The sequence below is a fragment of the Budorcas taxicolor genome, chromosome 21 (assembly GCF_023091745.1).
Source record: "Budorcas taxicolor isolate Tak-1 chromosome 21, Takin1.1, whole genome shotgun sequence".
Lineage (NCBI taxonomy): Eukaryota > Metazoa > Chordata > Mammalia > Artiodactyla > Bovidae > Budorcas > Budorcas taxicolor.
In genome coordinates, this window is record NC_068930.1 from 168124 (window position 1) to 193898 (window position 25775).

The following is a 25775-nucleotide window of genomic DNA, read 5'->3' on the forward strand; positions in this document are numbered from 1 at the left end:
TGGGCCTGTATCACCATGGGGAGGGACACTCTCTACCAAAGGCATTTAGCTGTCCCTTTCCGTCTTGCCCCTTGGGGATGTCCCCGATGACTGAGGCAGTCTCCCACACTGGCAGAACTAGCTTTAGTGCAAGAACACGCTGGCAGAACTCGCTTTAGCACTACTGTGTAGATCCAAGGTCTGGGGCAGCCCTGGGTTGGGCAGGTCTGTCAGCACCATCCTTCCAGCAGTGCTCACTTTGGGTCTTGGTCACATTCCAGTGATTCTCACAGATTTCAGACTTCTCTGTTATATTTGTTATGGTTTGACTTGCAGAAGGTTCAGATGATGGTTAGTATATTTCAGCAGGAAAGTATTTTAAAATACTTAAAAGGTATGTACACTTCTTTTAGATATAATGCACATTTAATAGACTATAATGTACCAGAGCATCACTTCTACATGTACTCAGAAACCAGAAAATTCACATGACTTGCAGACTGTGATGACACTTTACTGTGGTTATGTGGAACCAACCTGCAGTGTCTCCAAGGTGTGCAGAGCCCAGGGCAGGGTCGGGAGGGTTTGGACACAGGAGGGGATTGATCAGGATGGGAGGCCTGGGCAGCTCGGCCAGGATCCTGCTCCCACAGACCTGCTGCCTGATCTTAAGGAAACATCACTCCCCAGCTTTTTAATGTATACAGTGCAAGGCCGAGTTAGGGCCTGGTCCATGAACCCCCATGGCTGTGATGACAGCCAGTTGTGAACTGAGGTTTAGAGCAGGCAGAGCAGCAGGGATGAGACACAAGCATAGCTAGAAGAAAACATCCCACCTCTCACATCAATAACAAAGGCAACCATTTCTAGGACATTTTATTAGCACTCAGCACTTCCTTCACGTTCATCACTCTGGAAAACAGAATCTCTCACCTTCCTACCCATCCTACTTTAATGCAAGTCACAATCAAGTTTAGGCACAAAGGTTTTCATTTTCTTTCAAAATCAAGTTTCAGCTACTCGAGGTTACTGCTATAGCAAGAAGAGTTTGTTGAAGTATGTGTTGAACAGTTTTCACCCTCTGTTAGCACAAATTAATATACTTTCTTAAATAAAGTTAGACACTTTTGGTTTTAAAGTTGGTTTCCATCACGAACAACAGTAAGACGCTTTACACCTTGAAGTCCGATCCGAGAGTCTGCCCACGTGGCCCTGTCAGCAGAAGCTGGGCATCCATGTCCGGTGCTGCCCTCGGACCCTGTCCCCACATCCTCGGCCAGCAACGGGGCCGGTGGCTCTGCAGGGGCCAGAACTTAATGCTGGGATAGTTGTTGTTCATATTATGCACGATAAACTGTGGCACAATAATCATGATAAAACAACTGTTCAGCAAAAATAAAACACTGTAATTTACATTTGATTATCATACAAAAATATGCACATTTTCTACTTTAAAACAGCATTTAACAGTACCTAATCATTTTAAAACTTGCAAGTTAAAAACATTTACTAAAACGGTTGAAATAAATGTGATAGGGAAGAAAGTTATAGAGAAATAAATGCTCAACCCAAAAAAACAGTAACAAATTAAGACAATTTGTAATAATTAAAAAGCAGCCTAATGGAAAATGGGGAAGAACTGTTACATTTTCAGTGGCAAGATGGGATTTGGGGTTTTCAGGGGGCTGGAACTGGTTCCAGTCAAGGACTATAAAAGTCCTTGTGGCAACAGTGCTACTTATATAAACTTATATAAACTAAAAAAGCCCTTATTTTCTAGGCAGGTTGGGAGAAAACACTGAGCTTACCACAAGATGGATTTCCTTAGACACTGCATAGGAGTTTCCATCCTTTTAAATCCAGAGACATTATCCAACAATTTTTAAAGGCAAGTAATTCAAACAGAAATACCTATTTGTTACATATGAAGGTAAAGCACTGTTTTGAAAAAAACTTGTTTTAGAAAAAGACATAATCTAACTGCACACTTTAAACATGTTTTGAAAAGCATAAGATGGCAGTTTAAGACGATATGACAGTCACATTTCAAACATCCATCCTTTCCCAAAAGTGAAGTGTGTGATGACTCTGACCGGCACAGCTTTGGTGCAGCTCCCATGACACACGCGCCATCAGGAGCTCAGACAAGAGCACACCTGTCTTCGTCTCCTCAGCGCTGCTGTCACAGGCAGGGCGGGGCAGGTGCTCTTGGTTAAAATGGCAATATCCTGAGAGAAGTCCACCTCTACTCACCTGTCCTCCCTCCCCAAGTGCCAGGCACTCTGTCCTTCCCTGCAGGTGACCTGACTCCTGAGCTCACCACCGCTTTTCATGGGCAGGTGCCCAGAGTGGCTGGGTCTCGGTAATACTGCCAATGCTGGCTCCGCTCCCCGCCCCTCCCCAGACCTGGGGTGTCCAGGTGACTCTCAGCTGGAGGCTTCGTGACTAGCCTCCTTCTGATGTGTGGTAGGACTCTGATATCCTAACTCAAATTGTTTTACTCTGAGTTATTCATATCTTAATAGTTAATAATCAAAGGCACTTCTAAGTTTAATTATATTATCTACAGCAAATGCTTTTGAAGTCAACAGTGCACACCATTTTAAAGTTAGCCCTAAGCAAACTCATGATTTTAAAACACAGTGATCTACGGTCCCAGACAGCAATCTATAATAAATTACAGTGTGGGAACACACAACTCTCAGGTGAGTTCAACTAGAGATAATGAAAGTGACCAGAAAAATGCACAAATACCCCTGAATACCCACTGGGGTCTGCTGGATGCTTCTTGAAAATACACCAGACACTAGTTCTTGACTCCCCTGATGGTTGGTGCTCAGGCTGCTAATTCAACCAAGGATCAGGGAAGCTTTAGTAGGTGGTTAGAAAGACAAACACCACACACAAAACCTGATTAGTCTGATCACAGTAATAAAATCATGGGAATGTCTGCCTGCAAATGACCTAAAAATGAGCCAGATCCAGCATGACAGAAAGAGAACAAAAATAACAAAAGTTAGGCCTGTCTTTTAAAAAACCGTGAAGGAAACAATTCAACATGTTTTTAAGGATTAGTGCAAATTTCAGTTGTTACAGATAAATGATGAGTGTGTCCGACGTCTAGGGCAGCAGTTCTGCTCACCCCTCAGGACGTGCAGGAGGACCCCTTTGGTCTCCACGTGTGAGGGTCTCAGTGGATAGCCATATCTTGGCCCCACGTGGGTCAGCAGTCCCGCTCGTCCCTTAGGATGGTCAGTCTTCATTGGCGAGGGTCTCAGTGGACAGCCATATCTTGGCCCCACTGAGAAACTTGCTCAGCGGTGTCCCCGAAATGCTCCGCCTGCACAGATTGCCCACTGGGGAGAAGGGGAAGGAGGACGAGAGGAAATCCGGAGTGCCTGGGGCGTCATGTGGGCCGCCGGCACGGAAGTACAGCCTGCTTGGGGCCAGGTCGGGGCCGGGGGCTGGCATGGGGCCACCCCGGGGCTGTCGCAGTGCCCTGCTCAAAACGTCCACCTCGTCAGCCAGCAGCGAGAGCTTGTGGAAGACCGTAATGAAGCCCCCATGCTGGATCTGGGCCTCGGGGACCCAGCGGAAGTAGCAGAGTTTCCACAGCTTGATGTGCGCCCCTGAGAGATATGGCAGGATGGTCCCGTGCAGGTCAGCCGGCCTGGAGGCCCATTCTCGGAAGAACCGCTCCGCGTCCCAGTCCTGGCTGTCCCTCGGCTCCAGAGACGCTGGCTTCACCTGCAGGATTAGTGAGTTTCTCCTTGGCCGTAACTCCTCCTCACTGATGATGCCGTTCTTTAAGGAGGCTGGCATTCCTCTCAGTGTGGAGCTGTAGCTTTTCTGTACAGAGAGATTCTAGCATTATTCTCCTGGAGCTTCCCCTTTCAGAGAGATGGTAAAAGTGTGATGGTGAACATACACTCAGGTAGAATTTCAACCTTAAAGGACATTTTGTCCCTCCCTTGGTAATACTTGCTCCAATCCTCCTCCACTGCGAGTTGGACACTTGGGCCTTGACTTTGACAGGCTATGGCCTGTATGAGGGTGGAGCTGATATATTCTATCCATCATAGGCAGACCTCTGGGAGACAGTGGATTCGTGATGAAGAAAGTCACACCAGGTTTTTGGTTTCCCGGCACATATAAGTTATGTTTCCAGTATACGGTAATTTCTTAAGTGTGCAACAGAATTATGTCTAAAAAGACAATGTGCACACCTTAAATAGTTTACTGCTAAAAATGCTAACCCTCGTCTAAGGCCTAAGTAAGCTGTAATCTTTCTGCAATAGTGACATCAGAGATCACAGATCACCATCACAAATATGATGATAATGAAAAAAACTTTGTGTGACTAAGACTCCTCCCACTCATTGCCAAGGGTACAGGTTCAGTCCCTGGTTAGGGAACTAAGATCTCTTGAGCTGCATGGCACAGCCATAAAAGAAAGAAACAAAGCAAATGACCCCTCAAACTTGCATTAGCAATGCTGTCATGGGACATGCCTGGACTTTCAATACTCTGTTCTGAAAAAGATGTTTTTGGTTATGTGTGTGCAAACACCAGGTTTCCACCATTAGTGTGTTTTTATAGTTTACCTTTGTCCTTTTAAAGGACTTCACAGAACCGTTTTGTACACAAGGCGTGCTCTTTCCAATGTAGAAGGGGTTGTGGAAAAGAGTGCGATCCTTTGGTGTAAACTGGAGAGACCAGTCCCAAACGGAGGGGAATTTTAAACCCTTCTCATCACCCAGCTGAATATTTTTGCTTATAGCAAATTCCTGCAAAATAAAATATTTGAACATTTGTGAAAAATGCCAAACTCAAGATTTTCTCATGGTAACTTCCTTCTTGATGAGTCGTTCATCATTATACAAGTGAAATGTTCTGAATGAGGGCGATTCCCACCCCTCTGGGGCAACATACTCTGCTCCCCAGAACAGACGCTGCTGGCACCCGGCATGAGGAGGGCATGGCCCTTGCGTGAGGAAGAGGGGGGCCCTGGGCAGTGAGCATGTTCTTGAGTGTGAACTCATGGAGGGAGCTCACCCTAGCACAGTGGCCTGAACAAACCCTCTCCTTACATGCTCACACCCACAATCTTGAATAGCATGTGTCTTCAGGACGCTCAGCTGCTGGTTTGAGGCAGCAGCTTCACAGATAAGGAACTCAGACTCAGCAGAGTCCCAGCCCTGGCTAGGACCACAGCTCACCGTGAAGGCAGCCCCTCCTGCAGTCTTCCTGAAGACCCATGAGAGCATCCTTCTGGGCACTGCAGCCTCTGTGGCTACACCCACTTCTCCAGATATGGATAAGACAGAACTCGTGGTTCCAGAAGGCTCCACCAGGGCAACCAGAAGCTGGTTTCAAGTCTGGCTTGAGACCCTCCCTAGTCATGGTTATTCCTCTGGGTTAAGAGTTGGGCCTGGAATCTGACAGGCCGACGTAAAAGTGACTTGCCCCATGGCATCAGGGTCTGAGGACACTTGGGAAGCAGTGCCCAGCAAGAGTTCCAGTCTTGCATCATGCCTGTGTTTCCTCTCAAATTCCTTCCCCATAGAATTCTCGAAGAAAAGTCATTTGCTTTATACTCCTTTTATTCTACTGTCCTAGGAAATAAATGTTTTCAAACAGGATCTTACCAATTACCCATTCAGACAGCTCAAAGGTGAACATATATATACAAAAGTACAACATTTACGGTGGTTAAAATAAGCTGCATCTTTCAATAAATGTCAGAGAGAAAGACCTATATTGCTCACTCATACAAATGCAACAGGTTCAAGTTCCTGGATTGTTATCCATCTGAAACTACAGCTTAAAAAGGTATTCATAACTGAGACAGTTTAACAGGAACACAGCTACTGCACGCTGCCATAGTGGGTGCTCACCGTGCTCTGTTGCACACGCTGGTGCGGAGAGTTGAACAGGAAGGTGCCGAACAGGGCCACACGGGTGCTGTCGTGCAGCACCGCCAGGTAAGTCTCAGAGAACTCGAAGGCCGCTGGGCACTGCTCCAGCAGCTGCCACGTAGTGTCCAGGAAGAGCAGGAACACGGGAGCCTAGCAGACACACGAGGAAATGAGATTACTCAGTGCTGGTCCGCAGGGCTCACGTCTACTCCCAAACTTCTCACTGACATGAAGGAAGAGATTAGTAGACAGTGAAGCCTTTGTGCGTGGCCCCAAAGCTGAGCTCAGCGTACATGAGTAGACTAGACGGCCATGGCACCCTCAGACCGAGGCTGCCCTGGGACGTGTCTCAGCACCTCTCTGCCCAAGTCCACCACGGTGAAGTGGCAAACTAGACAGACAGGCAGGGAATCGCCTGTGAAGGGGGAACAGGGAAATAAGTGTTTAAGCCAAACCTGGAAACAGTTCTTCAGAACATTTAAAACAAAAAACCTCCAAACCAAAAAGAAGCTTCTGTAACAACTTTTGGCTGACCCTGCAGTCAGCATCCAGAGACGTTCCTGGGTTTCAGAGACTGGCTGGTGTGGCCTCAGGGTCCCGGGGCACACCCTCAATGCAGCAGCTGGCAGCAGCCCCTGCATCCACCCAGTGTGTCTTGATGAGTCAGAGTCAACATGAGAAGCATTCACTGCTGGGGCTTCCTCAGATGGCAGGGACTGTTACACGGGACAGCGAGTCAGCAGTGCTCTTAGGAGCCTCCCTGACATGGGACACTGCAGGGCTCTCACAGCCCCACAAGGACCCGAGGCCGTGCCAGCCTCGCAGCTCTTATGTGTGCCCCCCAGCCTCCCTCAACACACGTACCCCATTTTAAGAAACTATGATACTCCAAAGCTGGTTTTCCAAAATACCTAACGTGCCTATTGTCTGCTTACAGAAGACCTGCCGTATTAATGGCATTTCTTCAAGCAGTTTTCAACTAAGAGAAACTCAACAGATTACTTTTTAGAGTGTCGCCTATCATACAGTTATGATAGTCTTCATAAACACCTCGACTTGAACTCTATCCATGGGTCAGTCTTGGACTAAGAAGATACGATGTAGTGAAGGCAATGTTTTAAAAGCCTCCTTGTCCCCTTCTGCACAGAATATCTCTCCCCATGATGATGGGGTTTTACCCTGTGCATGCTGAAGGGCTGATGATAAGCATGAAGGTTTTGTTACCTCCTTCTCCGATCTCTTCAGGTGGTTGCATCTGTCCAGGAACGGATATCCAGCCATGACCCACTCTTTCTGTATCAGACTCTGAAACCCAGTGATGGTCCTGAAATAGGGGTCCAGCATCACTTGGATCAGAGAAGCTATGATGCAGCTCAGGTCTCTTCCCTCCTCCTCTGTCAGTGAAATGGAAAGACAACGCTCAGTACACAGCAGAATGCTCAGAGAAGGACGGAAGGGGAGACAGAGCATACACTTCAGTGTTCTGTGTGCGGCGGCCTTTGAGATCATCTGTGTTAGGACATTTCATTCAGGCTAGCAACTCTAAATATTACCTACAGATCATTTACACTCATGTTTAATGGAGAGATGGACTTTTACATATGAATGTTTTCTAGGTATCAGAAGTGTGGCCCTCACTCTTTTTACATTTCAATGATCTGTGGTAAAAATCTCCCAGGAGTCCATTCTATTCCTGTTTTGGCAACAGTATTAAATATCCCATAATCTTTCCACTGATAGCTCGACAGGGTGACTCAGAGGTGAACGAGAGAAAGGGAACTATCCACCATCATCTGACAAGGTGGCAAATGCTTCCCTCCCATCTTTCATATCTGATGTCCTTTAATAATAAGACCAGGAATACTCTGATAGCAAAGCCAGCCACAAAAATCAGAAGAAAACTATCATATAGTATCCATTTTATGTAATGTCATCAACAAAGTATAAACAAACCAAATTATCTCAGGAATGCAAGAATTTATCCTAGAAATGCAAGGTTGGTTTAACACCTGACAAAGTAACACACCATAATAAAAAATAAAAGGACAAAAATTACATGATCATCTCATTAGATATATAGAAAGCATCTGTCTGATTAAAATTCAACATTTATTCTGGATAAAAACCCTCAGCAATCTAAGAAGAGAAGGGAATTCCAACCTGACAAGTGGAATCCACAAAAACCTACAACTAACATCACTCTTGCCAGTGAAATCCTGGACACTTTCCTCCTAAGATGGGCAACAAGGACAAGGATGTCTGTTCTGTCACTTCTACTGAATAGTGTCCAGGAAGCTCTACACAAGAAGTCAGGCAAGAGAGAGAAATCCAAGGCATTTCAAACTGGAGAGGAATAAGCAATAACTATATTTGCAGACAATGAGTGTCCATATGTAAAATAAAACCCCTGCAGAATCCATAAACAACTACTAAAACTAATGAATGAGTTTAGTAAGGTTGCAGGAATTTTATACACAACGAGTACACAATACATCTGAAAATGAAATTTAAAAAGCAACTATTCACAACAGCATCAAAAATAAAACAAAGATATAACAAAATAAGTGCAAGGGTTCTACACTAAAAACTATAAAGCTGACATGACATGAGAGAAAACCCAAATAAATGGAGAGACATTCATTTCATGGATCGGTAGATTCCACGTTAACACAGTATTCTCCCCAGTCTCCAGTTCAACATAGTCCTATCCAAAACCCAGTAGGCTTTTTGCTGATCCTAAAAGTTACACAGAAATGCAAAGGACCTAGAATAACCAAGACAATTTTGGTAACAAGGTTGGAGGACTTACATGTCTTAATTTCAAAGTGTACCCTAAAGCTACAGCACCCAAGATACTGTGGCCCAGGGACCACGGTGGTCAGGAGTGGTTACCTTGCAGCACTACAGACAGACGTTTGCTCTCTAGCACGTACACGAGTTCTGCTGCATGTTTAAGAAATGCCCTGGAAACAGAAAGGGAAACACAATGTTAAAAACTAAACTTCCATTACAGATATACTGTTTAAAGTACTTGAAGTCAAGCAAATCTAATCTCTCACCATACCCATTTGTAGTCTCTGTAACCTTTCGGAGTTTCTTCAGTATTTATATGAACACAGTTTGGTTTTTGTTTCAGGGAAATTCATTAACCTTTGCTGATTTACATGACCTTGAAATCACCCAACTACAGAGATGAAGAAGAGATGAGTGGCTCCCAGGGGGCAGGGGTGGAGCTGTAGGGGATGGGGGCGCAGCCCTCCAGGGGTGGCAGGAGGGAGATGTAGTGATGGGGCAGTCTGCATCCTGACTCTGTTGGTGGTCACGTGGGTCTACAAATGTGATGAAACCACACAGAAACACACGAGAACACCTGATTATAAATGCTGAACAGGGCCTAGCTTATACCACTGTCAGCTTCTCGGCTCCACAGCCATCATCCAGTTGTGTGAGCTGTTACCACTGGGAAGCAGGTGAGAAGTGCTTGGCTCTGTAATATTTTTGCACCTCCTGCAGATATATAATTATTTCAAAATAAAGAGTTAGGAGAAAAAGAAAACAGTTGTACAAACCTTACGTATTCCAACCACCGTGTATTCTCCAGTGAAGATAGCCATTTCTCTTCAGTTTCTTCAAACGGTTCTGCAATTAATATAATAACATATGTAATTCTATACACTCGTATATATATTCAATATAACACTTCTGGGCTTCTTAACATGATCAAATTGAGAGTTAGATGAAACATCACAGTTTCTAATACTTAAAAGTTGGCTTCAAGAAGTGCAATACATTTGCATTTAATAATAAAAACATTTAAGAAGTCGCACTACAGTTCTATAAGGAATGGAACCAAGCACTCCCCAGGCCTCCGTCTCCTCTCTGGCTCTTCCGAGGAAATCTCGGAGACTCCAACCACCTCTGCCTCCTAGAGCTGCTGACCTGGGCTTCCCGGACTCTGGCCTTCCCTCCCCAGCCTCCCCACCACCGGCCTAGCCCTCCCTGCCTCCCACCCCTCCCTGCCTCCCACCCCTCCCTTCTGCCAGTGCCTGGCTGACATGGCCTTGGTGGCAACCCCTGCAGGGAAGGGGGCAGCTTCCTGGCAGGGCCTGTCCTGGGTCGTCTCAAGGTGCCCCTCGCCTCACAAACCCCATCCCTAGCCACCCCGAGTACTGGACGGCTGAAAGATACAGTTGCCGTGTTCACCAACACACATCCCCGGCTCCACCCAGCTTGCCTTCCAGTCCTGCTGCCTCTCCACCGCCCAGTGACAAGGGGCTCTCTGCGCATCCTTCACACCAAGGGCCCTTTCCTGTGAGTCAGCCACCCAGGGGCACATCGAAGCACCCCGTGAGCGTGTGCTCCAGCAAACATACGTGAACTCTGAGGCTGCACACATTTTCATGTGACTCAAGACATAACTCAGCACATTACAGTCTTTGTTTGTCTGTGAGGTCGCACACTGTTCTACTAGCAGACACTTTTCCTCCAAAACTAAACGCAGCTTAAACTTCATTTTCTAAGAGCTTCTGACATTCTCATATAATAATAATTTGTACAGGTATATTAATGAGCCTCTACTTATTAACTATTTCTAAATTTTTAAGTAATGTCATTTTTCCTGACATGCCTCGTACAATGCCTCATAGAATCACCCAGTCATTGTTTACATATGTGTATATATATATATAATAAAAATAAAATTACCATTAACACAAAGTTGCTTAAGTTTTACAAAAGCCACCTGAATATCTTGGATGTTGGGTAAGGTCTTGTCCAAATCTGACTTGTAGACATCACTTCTCTGTGGATGACTTTTAGTTATTGCATTACAAATCCTAATAAAGACAAAACCTTTGAGTCACTATTCATTCTTTTATTCAACATATACGTTTTGAGCACCTACTATGAGCTAACTATGCCACCGTCTTAGCTGGTGTGACTTGATAAACCTAGGACGCACTGAACTATAAGAAAAACCTGATTCATTCTGCAGTGTCTTGACCAGGAATCACTGCACTCTGAAAGTTCTTTAGAAGCAACACTACAGCAAGATGTCAGCAACATAAGATCCTTGTATGCCAAAGAACTAAACTACGTTTAGTATAACCTGAGAGTTAACTTTAATACGTTCACATTCTCCCCACAGTGGTAATGCTTGTATGAAGTACATGGTGCCTTCTGACTCTCTAGCTAGAACAACAAAGATACCCCAAGCTCTGAGGGTGGTGGCCCACTCACCTCTGCTCGATCTTCCTCTGCTGCAGCACGTCTCTTATGAGGGCTGTGCGCACGAGGGCACTGCCGTTCGAGTGGCTCCAGCACCAGAACTAGGAGAGAAGCAAGGTCTTTACTTAACCGGCTGGAAAGTGGAACACAGTATTGGAGAGACCCAGCAGGCCTCACTTACTGGCATCCGTCTTCCAACAAAAGAATGGGAGAAGACCTTCAGGTCTTGATCTGCTAGCGAGCTCGGCACCACGAAGTACTCTGGAAGGCTGCAGATGAAAACACAAATCATGACGTGAGAGCTTGGCTTCCAGTGGGACAAGCATGCTCTGCAGACCCCACTGTAACTAATGTGCACCCCACCTGGTGAGCACTGTGGGTACACTGAGGAGCCTAGATACAGTTGAAAACAGATGTGACATGGTCAGTTATCCCAAAAGCTATATTATAGCAGAGGAAGAATCCAAAGGAAGCATTTGAAATACTGTCTAGAATGACTATTAATCAAACATGTATGCAATTTCTAAAAAAAAAACAAAATCCACCCTGGTCCTCTCAACAAGCTATGGGATAGGAAACACCAGTCACACCAACCCAACCTGACCCTCAAGTCTACCGAGAAGCATCGAATCCTTCTCTCTCCCTCTTGTCTGTTTCCCATCCAGTTACCAATGACGGCAGAGTCTGACGACTACCCCTAAAAGCACCCCGGCAGTGAGCACCCTGCCAGAGCGAACTCACCACGTGGAGATCATGTAGCCCTCGTTGATGGAGCAGACCCTCCAGCCCAAGGCACCCGTCCTCTTCACCTCCCTGTCCCAGTCTGAGTACGTCTCGAACAGTGGCGTCTTCTGGCTGCTGCTGCCCCCAGCTCCCAAGGGTGCTCCATTAGCTTTGCTGGCTACAAGAAAAAGCAACAGTATTAAGCCAGCTCTGAATCCCCTCTCCTGCCTCCTGTTGCCAACACACTGCGATGTAGCATCCCTGTTTGTCTCCGGTCTCTCCAAGACCACCTCACCTGTCCTGGCCTGTCCCCACCTGTCCTGGCCAAGAGGCAGCCCCCTCCTCTCTCAGGACATGCCCCGCGTCCACTCCTGCAGCACCTCCATGCCCTGTCTAACCACTAGCTCTGCCTGCAGCACCTTCTGGCACTAGAGAAGGCTCTCACATGGCCACCTGGACCACTCTCACTCTACATCACACACTGCCTGTTACATTCACTGACCACCTTCTCAGGGCATGAACGATGCTGCTCCCACATTTCCTCTCCAGTCATCTCCTCCTCAACTTTCAACTGTTTGTGGTCACTCTTAACCCCTTGCCCCAAGCTGAAGCATGAACCCAGGTCACTGCTGGTTTTGCCTAGAGAGAGAATGCATCCACCAGCGCCTGCACTCCTGAGCCGTCTGGACCTTTCATCTCTCCGCTACTGACTTCTCAGCCCTTTCCTACTGTGACTTACTGTGACACTCTTGGTCTCTACTCAGCTTTCCTCTGATGATAAGCTCACATGGACTCCTCACACTCCACTAGAGGGCTGGTGCAATGGAGGGTTACAGAGGCCAGGACCTGATCTTCCCAAGCAAGGAAGCTTTCCACTTGAGAAGTGCTGCAACCTGCTGGGAGCATGTGCACAGCCTCAGGAGGGCCTCAAAGGGACCAGAGGGAAAGAAGGGTCCACTCTGGGTGACAGAGGGTACCCCTCTCAGCCTGGGCTCTCCCTACTTGAGCTGCACTCAGCCCAGCCAATTGCTGCCACAAGACACCCTACCTGAGAAACAGGCTTTCAGGATGCTGCCCTTGCCCCAACGTCTCCAACTGCATTCTCTTGAAGTACCCTCGCAAGCCTGCCCTGACCCTTGTTGCCCAGTGCTCTCCAACTTCCATCCTCCTGTAGTTGTGAAGACCCTTCTCCGTCCGGTGAACATGATGCGCCCGTTCCCATGGACTACTTACTAAACCTGCTGTAAAACAGGTATTTACTGACACGTGACCACAGGCTAAGGCCTGAAAATGGACAAACGAGTAAGATTTCACCCCTACTTCAAGGTGCTTGTCAGTGCACTGGGTGGACGTGAGTGATGAGGAGCAGGAAGCCCTGCGCTGTTGCTGGGGCCACAGGCTGGGTGGGGGAGGAAGGCTTCTGACCCGAGATGCTCTAAGCAGAGTCCTAAGGAACCAGCCAAAGCAAGCGCTGCCCAGTGGCTGATGAGAAGGAGAAGGGCGTGCTGGGCAGAGCTGGACTTAAGAAATGTGGCCGATTTGTACACCATTGAGTAGTGAACTACCTTAAGTGCAGTAAGGGTGCCAGAGGTGGCGGCAGGGAGGCTGGGGAATGCCCAGACGCACAGGTGTGCTGTACCAAAGAGCAAGCACCAGCCACACGTGTTCTTTATCTTTATATTTCAAATGAAATTTAAGTTTAACTGAGATTTTAAATTCAGTTCCTCAGCTGCATCAGGCACATTCCAGTGCTCAACAGCCACATACGGCCAGCGACTTCTCTACTAGACAATGCAGGGCACACGACACGCCACCACTGGACAGCACTCATGACTCTAGATCAGGAAGGGTCTCAGGTGCCAGGCTAGGAATTTAGGATTTTCTCCTTTAAGTGGCATCAAAATTATGATGATCATGATTCTAACAGAGCCTGTTAAAAGTTAAAATGCTCCTTCTAAGCCCACATTCTGGCATGGTGCTCCATCTCAGCACCTGCTCTTAGAGTGACAGCCACAGGAACATTCTGGGAAACCTGGGACCCGTGATTGCTCTAGAACTCAGAACCCCCATGGAACTCCCAGGCAATTCCCGCTTTACCCAATGTTCCAAAACACCGAAACCCACAGCAAGCTAGCCAGTATTAGAAAACCTAAGAATTTCATCATATGACCAAATTAAAGGGGGAAAAACCCTTTCAAGAACAGAAAAACATTTGACAGAGTTCAACACGTGCTCGTGATGTAAAAAATAGCAAATTTTAGCAAATTAGGAATAAAAGGGGATTTCCTTAACTCGATAAAGGCTATTTGTCAGAAACAAATACCAAACATCATCCACATTCAAACCAAGAAAAGAAACGCTGCCTTTACCACCACCGCACAGAGGTGCCCGCCACGCACTGAGACCACCACCACAGAGAAGCTGAAAGAACACCACGGACTTTCGCCAGAAGCTTGTAAACACTCTGGCAGCTCTGCCCTAGTGGGTAGCCAGGACTGCATGCTTCTCAGTGTCCTGAGGTCAAAGACTAGGAAGCTGGGCTGAGAACACACTCACTGTTTATGAGACTGCTCTTCTGGCAAAAATATATAAAATCTCAAGATCAGAGGATGAAGAGATGGCTTTTTCTGAACATGAAGCGAAGGCACCTAACAGGGTCTTGAACTGTGTGCTATTCCACAGGTTCTGCCTGTTCAGAACCCATCCATGTCTCAGCCGCCAGGATCAGGGATCTTGAACACTCAACATCTTCTCCAGCGAGAGCTTATTATGGTATGTGCAGCAGGTACTCAGTCTGTCACTAGTGAGTCTGGCAATTTTTATGCTTTCCAGGAAGTCCTAAGGCCCGAAGCCCATGCCTGTATACGGGTACCCAGGGAAGGCTGGCTGGGCTGGTCCTCTAGAAGAGCCGGCCACCCTGACGTTGCTGACTTAGGTCTCAGGATAGCCGTCCTCAGCCAGCTGACAGGGACAGGACAGGGAGCAATCCTGACCTTCACTAGTTCCTGTGACACAGTTCACAGGTCTTATCCCAGACTCCAGCCCTACAGAGTTTCCATGTAACCAGCCCCTCCATAGTCAGAATGGCCTCAAGCAACAGTAAAGACCACAAAGCAGTCAACACAGGAAAACAAAGCCCATCACTTCAAGGACACTGCAGAAATCAGAGTCACACAGAGGGCAAGGAAGGGAAGAACAGAACTGTGATCATGAAGAAGTTCCAGAGAGCTGAGTCAACAAAGTGGTTTAGATGCAACATTCAGACCTCATGGGCTGGATGGTGCCACTGTTACTGTCTTTTAAAAGCCCTCCCAACAGGGATTCTGGTATATAGGCTGACGCACTCCTACTGCAGAGACAGAGCACCAGTCACAACCATTCACAGCTACATGAGAATGTTAGAAGAACTGACAAACAATAAACTAAAACTTTCTACAGTTTTGAATGGAGTTCGTTCTCAGCAAGTGGTTTTCCAATAAGCACCTAAAGGAACATCCAATGCTTACAAAAGGAGGATAAGATTGCAAAACAAAATGATGTCACTGACTTGACTTTCTTGCAGAGTTTACACTGCACCCCGAGATCTTGTTGCCCCATCTGTAAGCAGGGGTCTATCACAGGGTGGAGCTGCTGATCCTGGGCCTGTCAGGAACCCGAGGTTTTCACTTTTTAGTCCAGAAGCACAATCTGACCTCTTGTCAATTTCATAACAAAGATGGACCTATATCTTTTGGACGTTATTTGTCCAATAACACACTGACTGGTGAAAACGGCATCCTCATGGTTGCCTTCAGGTTAAAAGAGGAAAAACAGAACTATTGTTTCTGTTTGTGCCTATGCCTGCCAAGGTGTCAACGTGGGGGTTGTCCCACCCTGCGGGTACCAGGCATCTTCCCAAATATCAGGATCCCCCCAGAAGTATTCAAGTGATGCTGAACACAAGAGAAAACCTCAGAACGACTAAGGCCAGCTAAAAGGCTCTTAGAAAACTGCTGGCCACATCCTCCTGCTGCTCGTCCCAGCTGTGAAAACAGCTTTGTCGCCTGCCTGCCTGTAGTAAGAGCTTCTTTAATCCAGCCGCTGAATCAAGGTGTCATCCTGAAGGTCAAGGGTGGGTTACTGGGTCTTCCAATCAGTTTCAGAATCAGTTTAACGGATTCTGACTGCAGTGTGTGGAAATTTCAGGCCTCCTTTGATCTTACAAATGCAGTGTACCTTCAGGGAGGGTATGAAAGGATGTTACCCTACGAGGAACCTTCCCAGAACTCTGGCTGAGCACTACATGTACGAAGTGCCTGCCGAGGAGGAGGAGTCTGAAGGATGCAATATAAAGTGCTCCTAGATATTTTACATGTTAATCGTCAATCATTACTTTCTCGACAAGCTACACGTGAGAAGATACAGAAGAGATGGATGGGAATTAGGAAACCCAGTGGTAGAAGGGCTATGGACTGAATAAACTATTTAAAATATTAACATCCCAGAGATGCCCACAGTTGATGGAGACAACCGTGAGCAGACAGGGAATCGGGCCTCGGGTCACCAAATGCATCAGACAGTTCACTGTCCTGGCTGAGTTCCAGGCATCACACTGTGCAGAACTTGCAGGTCTCTACAATGGACTCGTTCCTACCAGAAAAAAGGCAGCTGGTCTGTATCATGAACAGTGGGAATCAAAGGCCCTCCTAGGAGAGGTGAGAGTGTGATTGAGGATCGCATCTGCAGCCTGATGATGTGCCAGAGGGCCATCTGTCCACCTCCTAGTGCAGACTTACAGCACCTCATCTTCAGACAATAAGTGGATTTGCTTTATGTTAAGAAATGAAAAAATTATTTGTATTGTTCAAGCCTAAGTTACAAACAGTTATATTTTGATATGAAAAATTAAATTACAAACATTTTGTTATCCGATTTCTTCAAGTATAGTACCATAAGACAAAAACTATGACTTCCACCTGTCATATCTGCAGTGTTTAGGAGCATCGTCTAAAGCAGTGAAGTACACTGACACCACATGCATCTGTGGGTGCTATATGCTGCTCCTGCGTCTTAATGCACTTACAACATAATGATACTGGAATACACTTTTATTACACACATTACTTAGATTACTATACATGTTCTAACAAAATATAAAAGGCCAGTAAAATTAGTAACTTACAAGCTCCCCTTTAGGACCATGCTGGCTAGGTGAAGGGACCTTTCACTACAAACATGCAGCTGATTCATCCTGCTCCCTTGAAGACAGGGCAAGCATGAGATTCAGCAAGCAACAGACAGGTGTTCACTAACCTATGAGGGGGAGAAGTGACAAATGACCTCACTGATTTTCCTCTAGCCTTTTATGAGGTTAAAAAAGGAAACCGGTTGATCAAAATTACATTTATATATAAAAGAACTCAGAATTATATGATCACTTGCAATTTTCTTTGGTGGTGTCATCACTGACATCTATGTGAACAGAACTATTCACTTTTGTAAAAACGGTTTAAAATACATTGTTTTTTGTCTTTCAGATGAATGCTCATCTTCCTTTCATGAATCTTATTCATAATTATAAAGTCAATATTTTGACTTAATGAAGTCCATTAAAGAGTTCAGCCACTTCAGCTTTTGCATGAAATCACACCTTTCCAAAAAAGATTAAGAATTTCAGATGTTGTTTAATTTCCTCCAGTTTTCTTAAAAGGTAAGATTACTTTAACTCAAGCTACCAATTAATGGTGGAGAGGGAGAGTTATCGTCCTTCATCATAAAATACAAGCCACTGACTGCAGATAAAATACTTGACACGCTTCCCATAAGCCTTTCGTTACAGTTGCTTATAGGTTCTTCACTTTTAAAGGAAATAATCTGACAAATATTATCTCTTTTAGCACAGAGTGCTTAATTCTCTAATAGTTATGAAGGTAATAATTCAACAATCATTAAGGCTCAGGTACTTGGAGGCTTCTCATAAAACATAAGAATAAAATTTAAGACAATGTAAAGTTAGTCACAGTAGTTAATATTTTCATATTTACCTGAATTGTGGTATTTTTTCCCAACATATTCAAATGCAAAGAGTAGCTGGAGGTCTGTTGGCTGGGAATAATGAGCTATTGCAAGGCATACCTAGGAAAAATTCTACATTTAGAATTGATTTCAACACACGTGGTTAAATGAAACGTACAACGAGGCCTTGGGTGTGGGGAGCATCATCTGGGGCAAGGTCTATGGACACTTGTTTCCATGTTTTTCTGCTGACCTAGAGCTGGAATGGGCTCTCTCAGGCCAGGGATCTCATTCACTGCTGTGCCCCCAGACACTGTTCAATCTTTAGTGACTACACACTAAGTGTTCAGTACATGTTTGCTGAGCTGAATTTTAACAGGGAAATAATTTTACTCAGATAAACAAAACTTGGAAAGTAAATGAAGCATTCTCAAAAAAGGCAGTGACATATCCACTCCTAAAAAAAAGGAGAAATTTTCATTTTTTAAGGACGATAATTATTTAATACCAGCAATTCAGAAGGCTCAGTATAAGGGATGCTCTTTTAATGTTCATAACTCATTTTAGATTTCAGAAAAATCTAAAAACAGAAGAGCTACAATTCTTTTCTTACAAAAAATAAAAATTAGTAAGAAACCCAAAAGTCTATGGGTGGTTAAAAGAGATACATTAAAAAAAAAAAAAAAAACTGTTTAAGTAAAATGGTTGAGACTCTGCCTGTGCTGGGAAAAGCATGGTCTTTGTAATCCAATGATCAGGGCTTGGATCATTGGATCACCCAGCCCCACCAAGCACCTGCCAGGAACCTGCGTGAAGTCAACTCATTGCCTGGAGCCTCAGTCTGGGCATGTGAATTATGAAGATGAAATCGAGGCTGCACTAAGGATGGGCAACTCAACCACACACCAGCCTCGGGAGCAGCTGCACACGGGGGGATATGGCTGCGATCAACCTCAACTGCTGCTGGACTGAAGGATGGTATTCCAGCTTACACAGCCCCGGACTAGTGACGGGAGATGGGAGAAAACAATCTCACACAAGCAGACAGAGGAAAATGAAGACAGACGCAAGAGAATAACAGACCAACTTTTTACTTAAAAAGTTATCCTTTAGAAGAAAAAGCATTATGCCAGAATGATATGCTTTTGACAGTGAGCAAGCAAGAAGTTTAGTTAATTGTTAGTCCTTTCAAATTAGCCATGTCTGCAGTGGGCTGATGCAGATTCTATTCACTGGTAAGTATGTGTCAGTTGTTAGAAATATATTTTAGAAGCCTTCTACAGAATAAATGCTTCCTGTCTTACTAAATTAAAACATAAAACTAGGAGAATGGTTATCATTAGTTTCAGTTTTGACAAAAAACAATGACAATAATAATGGCTCCTTGAAACTTACAAAATACCTTGCTATTCTTAACGCCTGTGGGAGAGCCTTCTCTGAGAGTCCATCCCACTTGGGAAGTTTAGGAGACAGTGACCTGCATGTCCGTCCCCTGCCTGCTCACCAGTGCTTAGAGCACTTCTTCTAGGAGCAAACTACAGAATCTACACCTTGAAAAAGTCCTTCTCACTTCCTACTCCTCTGGGCACCATGTTTAGTTTATAAGCTTTGTTGCACTTTTCTCAAGGTTGTTTTTTCATTTTTGTCCCATTTTTCAGCACTACCAGAGCCACAATCTTAAGCCATACCTGCCTTATGGCATCTCTGTGGGCTTCCCTATATTCTAAAAAAATTAATAACACTTAAGGATTCTCTTCTAAAGATGAACTTTTGAGCAACGACTCTGTTCTCTGGATTATCTGCTGCAATTACCAGATACCTGCATGCTGAATTAAATCTCCTCCATCAGGCAAGCTCTACCAGCCCTCCTGTACCTACCCCCACCCCCGACCCCATCCCTCAGCAGTCTCTGGTCTGGATGCACCTGTCTGAATATGGTCCATCTGACTCAGTCCCAGCCACCTCCTTCTCCACACTCTGTTCAAGAAGCCCTTCCCCACTGATCAACCAACCATTCTTTCTCTGAAGCTGTCATCTCTGGTCAGTGCTCTGTAGTTAACTGAGCTTGCTCTGTAGTTAAAGGAGCGGTCCTTTCCAGGGCTTCACATACTAGTCATGAGCATGAATAAGGAGGAGGATACCGGGTTCTCTGTTTTACTTCTACTATGAAGTTCAGTTCCTCCAGGGCAGATACCAGGTCTCCTCCCTTCAACAGGTACTTTCAGAGCAGCCACCTGTCCTAAGCCCCAGGCACTCAGAATGAACAAAACAAACACAAACCCTGTGCTCACCCTGAGCTTACATTCTAGTGGGGAAGAAAGACACTGAACCAGATCAACAGGAAAGTCTATAGTAAGAGACAAGTGTGAGTGCTAAAAGGGAAAGTAAAACGAGCAGGGAAGAGGATGTGAGGTGATAGAGTGAGGGAAGGAGAGAGCACGTTAGTTCTTTAGAAGACAAGACCAGGCAAGGCCTCTGCGCACATCTGAGGAAGCCCAGGAGACTCTGCACTTCTGCCATCTCCTTAGTACTTTCTGGGGGCGCTCTGCACTTCAGAACAGCTGCACTGAAAATACTAGTTTACAGAATGAGTTCCTAATGTAGTCAGGAAGTAATCCAAGCCCATCATACTAGTTATCATTTTGTCTGAGAACTTCAGAAAGCAGTCAGGGGCCGTGTTTACACAAAAGAAATCCACAGATCACTGATGATGGAGTATGTTTTTTATGGCCACCAAGCCTATCTGGCTAGGCAAAACCCAGCGCAGCCCATTTCTAAAATGCCCTTAAAAATAGCACATCACATTTACAAAGGTTAGGAAACAAGCCTTTAAAAGCATTCACACTTAAAGAAGACTACAAAAATAATCTTGTGACACTGACTCAGTTTAATCTCCTGCACTACAGTTGATTCTGGGGGAAGGAGACACAGCCGGATCTAAGCTGTTGGTCAGCACTGTAACCACAAGTGCACATGACTCCGCTCAGGTAACCTCAGTCCGGGCTACCTTTGGAAACCCAGACAAAGGCACACACAACTTTGTCACACTCTCACTGTCACTGCAGGACACTCAGAAGAGCAGGAAAGCCAGGAGTCCTCTTCCTTCAGCCTTTCCACACACACTACCTAAAAAGACTATGTCCACATTCCTAGGTTCTATCACTAAGAGTGTAATAAGAGACTTAAAAAAGTAGGTCTCATTTTCATGTACACTTATTCCAATCTTGTAATGTATTCCCTAAGCATTAAAAAATGTTCAGAAAAACTCTACACCTTTGAAAACTGCTTCTGAAATAGTTCATTTGCCCTGGCTATTGTAGGAAATTGTAATTTTTTGTAATACTATTGATTGATATTTAGGCAATAACAAAATAGACTACCAGAAGGCTTTGGAGCAATATTTAACAATATGTAAACCAATTTAACATTTCAAGATTTTGTAATTCAAATAGGAATATAACTGCTGTATTTCCAAACATTATCAATGGTTCACACATCAGAGAACTGTGAACACACATCTGGTCATTTTAAAACAATTTACAAAAATCAGAGTACTTCCAGAGAAAACAGTATTCAAAGTTTCCAGAGGTAGAATCAAGCTGTAACTTCCCAACTGTGCCCTAGTTTCAAACGAAAATTTTCACATGAAATAAAAGAGTATACTAGAATTTTTGTTTTAAATTCATGAAGACATTAAGCTTTGGCAGCCATACATGATTTACCTGTGTCTGAAGATATGTAAATCAGGGAAAAAATTCTCCACTTGTATTCTTTTTTTCTGGCCATACCACATAGCATGTGAGTCCCTGACCAGGGATGAACCTGAGTCCCCTGCAGTGAAAGCACGGAGTCTTAACTGCTGGACTGCTAGGGAAGTCCCTCCATTTATATTCTTAATGCCTATGTTTCTTTCCTGTATTTCCCCTCTTATGATTATACAAAGACAAAAACAGTATTTCTTTTGGGTGTGAGGTAACTGCTTTTTATATTTTAAGACAGTGTGGAAAGGATTTTTGCCAGCAATCTGGTCTGCAGAAAGGGCATAAAAAACTGGAGCCGCCTGGTCAGTTTTGTGTAGATGGTTCAGTGAGGCCCCTGAAGCACTTGCAAGCAGCAACAACAGGTAAGGGATATTCTGAATTTCTGTTTCATTCATTTGGAAACTAATCATTTATGTGGAAATATCTTTCACGCTTCTACTTTGTACTGTTAAATTTAATTTTCATTTGTTCACGCTTTATCGCCTCAATTATACTTAGCAACAAGTATCCTAGATGGTGCAAGAAGGAGTCAGATAATTATGATTTTCAATGACTGACACAGTGTCATCTGAAACACAGAATAGAGGATGGGAGAAAGGTAAACTTCCTGGAAGACTGTTGGGCCACTGTATCAATTTCTTACTTAAAATTAAAAAAAAAAAAAATCCTGTTTTAACTCCATTCCCTCAGTTCCAATGGTGTCCCTACTCTTGACATGCTATACATACTGAAGGTAATGTTTCCGTAAGCAGATTCCCGGTGCTTTGATTAAACAACAACTATAGTGGAATTTTAAAAATTAACTTGGTTCAATTATTTTATATGCAATCTACCACCTAATTAATTCTGAAGTCTTTCTACATAAGAACAGGTACCTCAAACTAGTAAAATGCCAAAATCACAAGCTGCAGAACTGAATGGCTAACAGCAGCCATAAAAGTTCTCTGGCTGAATTTCCCATCCTGCAGCATGCAGAAAGATGGTCTTAACACACTCTCTCTGAAAACTGGTCAGCTACAGACCCACCACCACTTCTGCTACCTAATCGAGCTGCAATGGCCAGGCATCTTCAGATATTCAATTCATGTTTGCCCTCCTGTAAAGAAACTATTGACTCTGGTTCTAAAAATAAACTGATCACCTCCCCACCAAAGTACATGAAGACAGCTGCCATAAGATTTTTCCTATAGCCTTACTGATATCAACAGAAAATTAACTGCAGTAAGTTTACTGACCATGGAGAACAAATGCACCCATTTCTCGTGGCCCAAAACTCCCTCATCGCTCCTCTATTCTCAATACAAGAGAGCAAGGCTCCCCTGGAGATTCAGTTAGTAGACTCTGCACTTGCTGCACCACAGACTAGCCGGGGTGGGAGGTTGCTTAAGACCAGCTTTCCTCCTCTACTAAAGCCAAAATATGGACTCAAAGAAGGAATTTCTGCCCTTGAATCTCACTCCATGAGTTTGCAATAAACATTTCCTGGAAGGCAGGGGAAAAACAAGGCAATTAAAAAGCCCTTAGCTTTTATTTGCCCCTGTGGAATATCATTTAAATTAATTCATTAAAATTTCTTTATTGTACTAATATTTATTAGACCCCTCTTACAACTACATATTTACCTAACCTTATGTAACCTCAATCAAGCTTTTAGTTTGATAATAAAGCTCTGAGGTTCTGAATTAAAAGTCTTACCAAACCTCAATTACAATATAGCATCATCTTTTCAATCTTTTTAACGAGAAAAAAACCAGCTGGTAATGATCTTAATGTAAAAGGTACATGACAGTTTTTTGTATTTTAGAAGTTGATAAAAAAAAAATTATGTAGAATAGCTTAAAGTAGCCATAAACTAGTCCAAGGAAAGAGTTCTAGAAATATTCCTGACTTTAACTTTACATAGGGAGACATCTAATAACTTCCCCTAAAAAAAAAAACAAAAACCTGAGCAGCTGAGAAATGAGAATTTCCGTAAGGAACTGTAACTGGTGAACACAGTGCAAACGTTGTGACAGAACTTAACAGGATTACCTTTTTGGCACTTTCAGGACCGGATTCATCAAAGCGAAATCTGACAATTCTGAAATCTTTACAGTAAATAATTAACTCTGTTGGATTAAATTTCAGCTTCTGGTTTGGACCCAGGACTTTCTGCTTCCTCTTGTGGTCATTTACTGAAAAGGAAAAATATTTCTTTCTTGATACTTACTCTTTAGTATACTTTAACAAACTCTTGCTGAGAACAACTGGAAGATCGCCCACCACTTGGGTACTGCTTCTCTGGAATCTTTCCTGTTCAAATATGATTCTGAGAACTTTGGGGAGTCAGTTTTAACCCTGCTTCTGATGATAGCAAAGAGATCTCTTTACACAAAATCACTACCATCTATACTTAATGATTAAAGTTTTAATTAAAAAGAGGACAAATACCAGAAAATATAAAAAGCCATATATTTTATATCTCTATTTTAAAATAATTCACTGATTACTTTTTAATTAATTTTCCTGGGACCCAAAATATAAAAATAAAAGAGGAAAAAACCTACAGAAATAAAATTCCAACCAAAGTACTCGAGGGATATAATTCTTCAAGTGAGAATTTAGCAACTGAGTGAAGAATAATACATACGTGTGACTATTTGCTCAATACACGTTAAAGGCACATCATGTTCGCCAAGTAGAAGGTTTCTGTAATGGAATTTCTGAAATTAAAAAGTACGTTCATGTTAATTCCGTCAGCAATCACTTCCCAATGGTAATAACAAGCCTTACTGTTAGGTGTGATGAGAAGCTGCAAGGACGCTCTCTGAAAAGAACAGAAAGCTCTTGCCTGTGTGTAGCTATGACATTTGAGAAGGCAATTGCACCCCACTCCAGTACTCTTGCCTGGAAAATCCCATGGACGGAGGAGCCTGATAGGCTGCAGTCCATGGGGTCGGTAGGAGTCGGACACGACTGAGTGACTTCACTTTCACTTTTCACTTTCATGCACTGGAGAAGGAAATGGCAACCCACTCCAGTATCTTGCCTGGAGAATCCCAGGGACGGGGGAGCCTGGTGGGCTGCCGTCTATGGGGTCGCACAGAGTCGGACACGACTGATGCGACTTAGCAGCAGCAGCTATGACAGTGCTGGCACTGTGGCAGCACAGAATGCATTCCAGTAGGAATCAGGGGAGGAAGAGAGACATGACATGCCTGCTTCGATCACATTCTCTCCACCTTTCTCCCACACTTTAAACAATAAAATTAGGGCAGATTACACACTACAGTGTCACTATAACTTACAGGATATGTTACAGTATCCTGTCAATCACTTTACAGCAAACACATGCATGTCTAGTTCAGGTAAAACTGTCACTAAAATAGTAAAGAAATGGGCCTTCAAAGTCATCAGATTTTAATGGGTAAAGTCATGGCCTGATTTTCACAATGGAGATTTTAGAGCAGAAAGTCTACCAGAAATACACATCTTTAGTCAAACTACTGCTTATTTGTTAAACTCACTTTTTAAACACACTTTCAGACTAAGGACATAGCTGATGCTATTAACCTTCTGTTGGTGGGGCACTGGCTAATTTTGTTCTATGAGTGGTACTGGATTTAAGCTCTTCCAGGTATATTGGTCTCATTTACAGTGAAATCTGGGGCCAAAGATAGAAATAAAGCTAAAAACAAAATGAAAAACCCAAGTTTACAGTCTAATAAGCTAGTGTCTCTACGTAGTAGGTATATCTAAATGCCTTAAATTTAAATATACCTACACACTGCAATAGATTGAAATATACTTATCCATAGTCACACACTTCAGTCAAAAGTTTAGAATTACATCCAAATATAACTATCACAAATAAAGGTCTAGGGGGTAAAGTATATAACACTTTGCAAATCAAAATAGAAAATGAGAATTGAGGAAAAGTCCAGAATTATTAAGTTAGTCAAATGACTTAACTTTTGAGAACTCAAATTATATGGAGCTACTCTTATCCAGTTAGAAAATAAAATAGCAAGAGGTTATTAAGGAAAAACTTTATCAATATTTTTCTTCATTCTTACTAGAAATTTGAAATAAGAATTTGACTTTTTTTGAAAAATGCCAGTTAAAGATACTATGAAATACATAAAACATGCAGCATTTATGAGATTATTTGCTGTATACTTTTTTCTCTTTATCA

The 25775-nt window shown here is 43.8% G+C and overlaps 1 protein-coding gene across 1 annotated transcript in view; it reads right to left on the bottom strand.

Moving 5' to 3' along the window:
• Positions 1-858: 858 nt before the first annotated feature.
• LOC128066387 (myotubularin-related protein 10) overlaps positions 859-25775 on the bottom strand; it is a 43424-nt gene continuing 18507 nt past the window's right edge. The window contains exons 4-16 of the mRNA XM_052659415.1: positions 24231-24303; positions 23633-23775; positions 17870-17960; positions 11865-12024; positions 11305-11392; positions 11136-11224; positions 10602-10732; positions 9467-9536; positions 8790-8860; positions 7122-7291; positions 5877-6047; positions 4584-4766; positions 859-3828 (exon numbers count right to left, since the gene is read on the bottom strand). Of these exons, the coding sequence (XP_052515375.1) occupies positions 3232-3828; positions 4584-4766; positions 5877-6047; positions 7122-7291; positions 8790-8860; positions 9467-9536; positions 10602-10732; positions 11136-11224; positions 11305-11392; positions 11865-12024; positions 17870-17960; positions 23633-23775; positions 24231-24303 (2037 nt within the window). The 3' untranslated portion in view covers positions 859-3231. The remainder of the gene's footprint in view (positions 3829-4583; positions 4767-5876; positions 6048-7121; positions 7292-8789; positions 8861-9466; positions 9537-10601; positions 10733-11135; positions 11225-11304; positions 11393-11864; positions 12025-17869; positions 17961-23632; positions 23776-24230; positions 24304-25775) is intronic.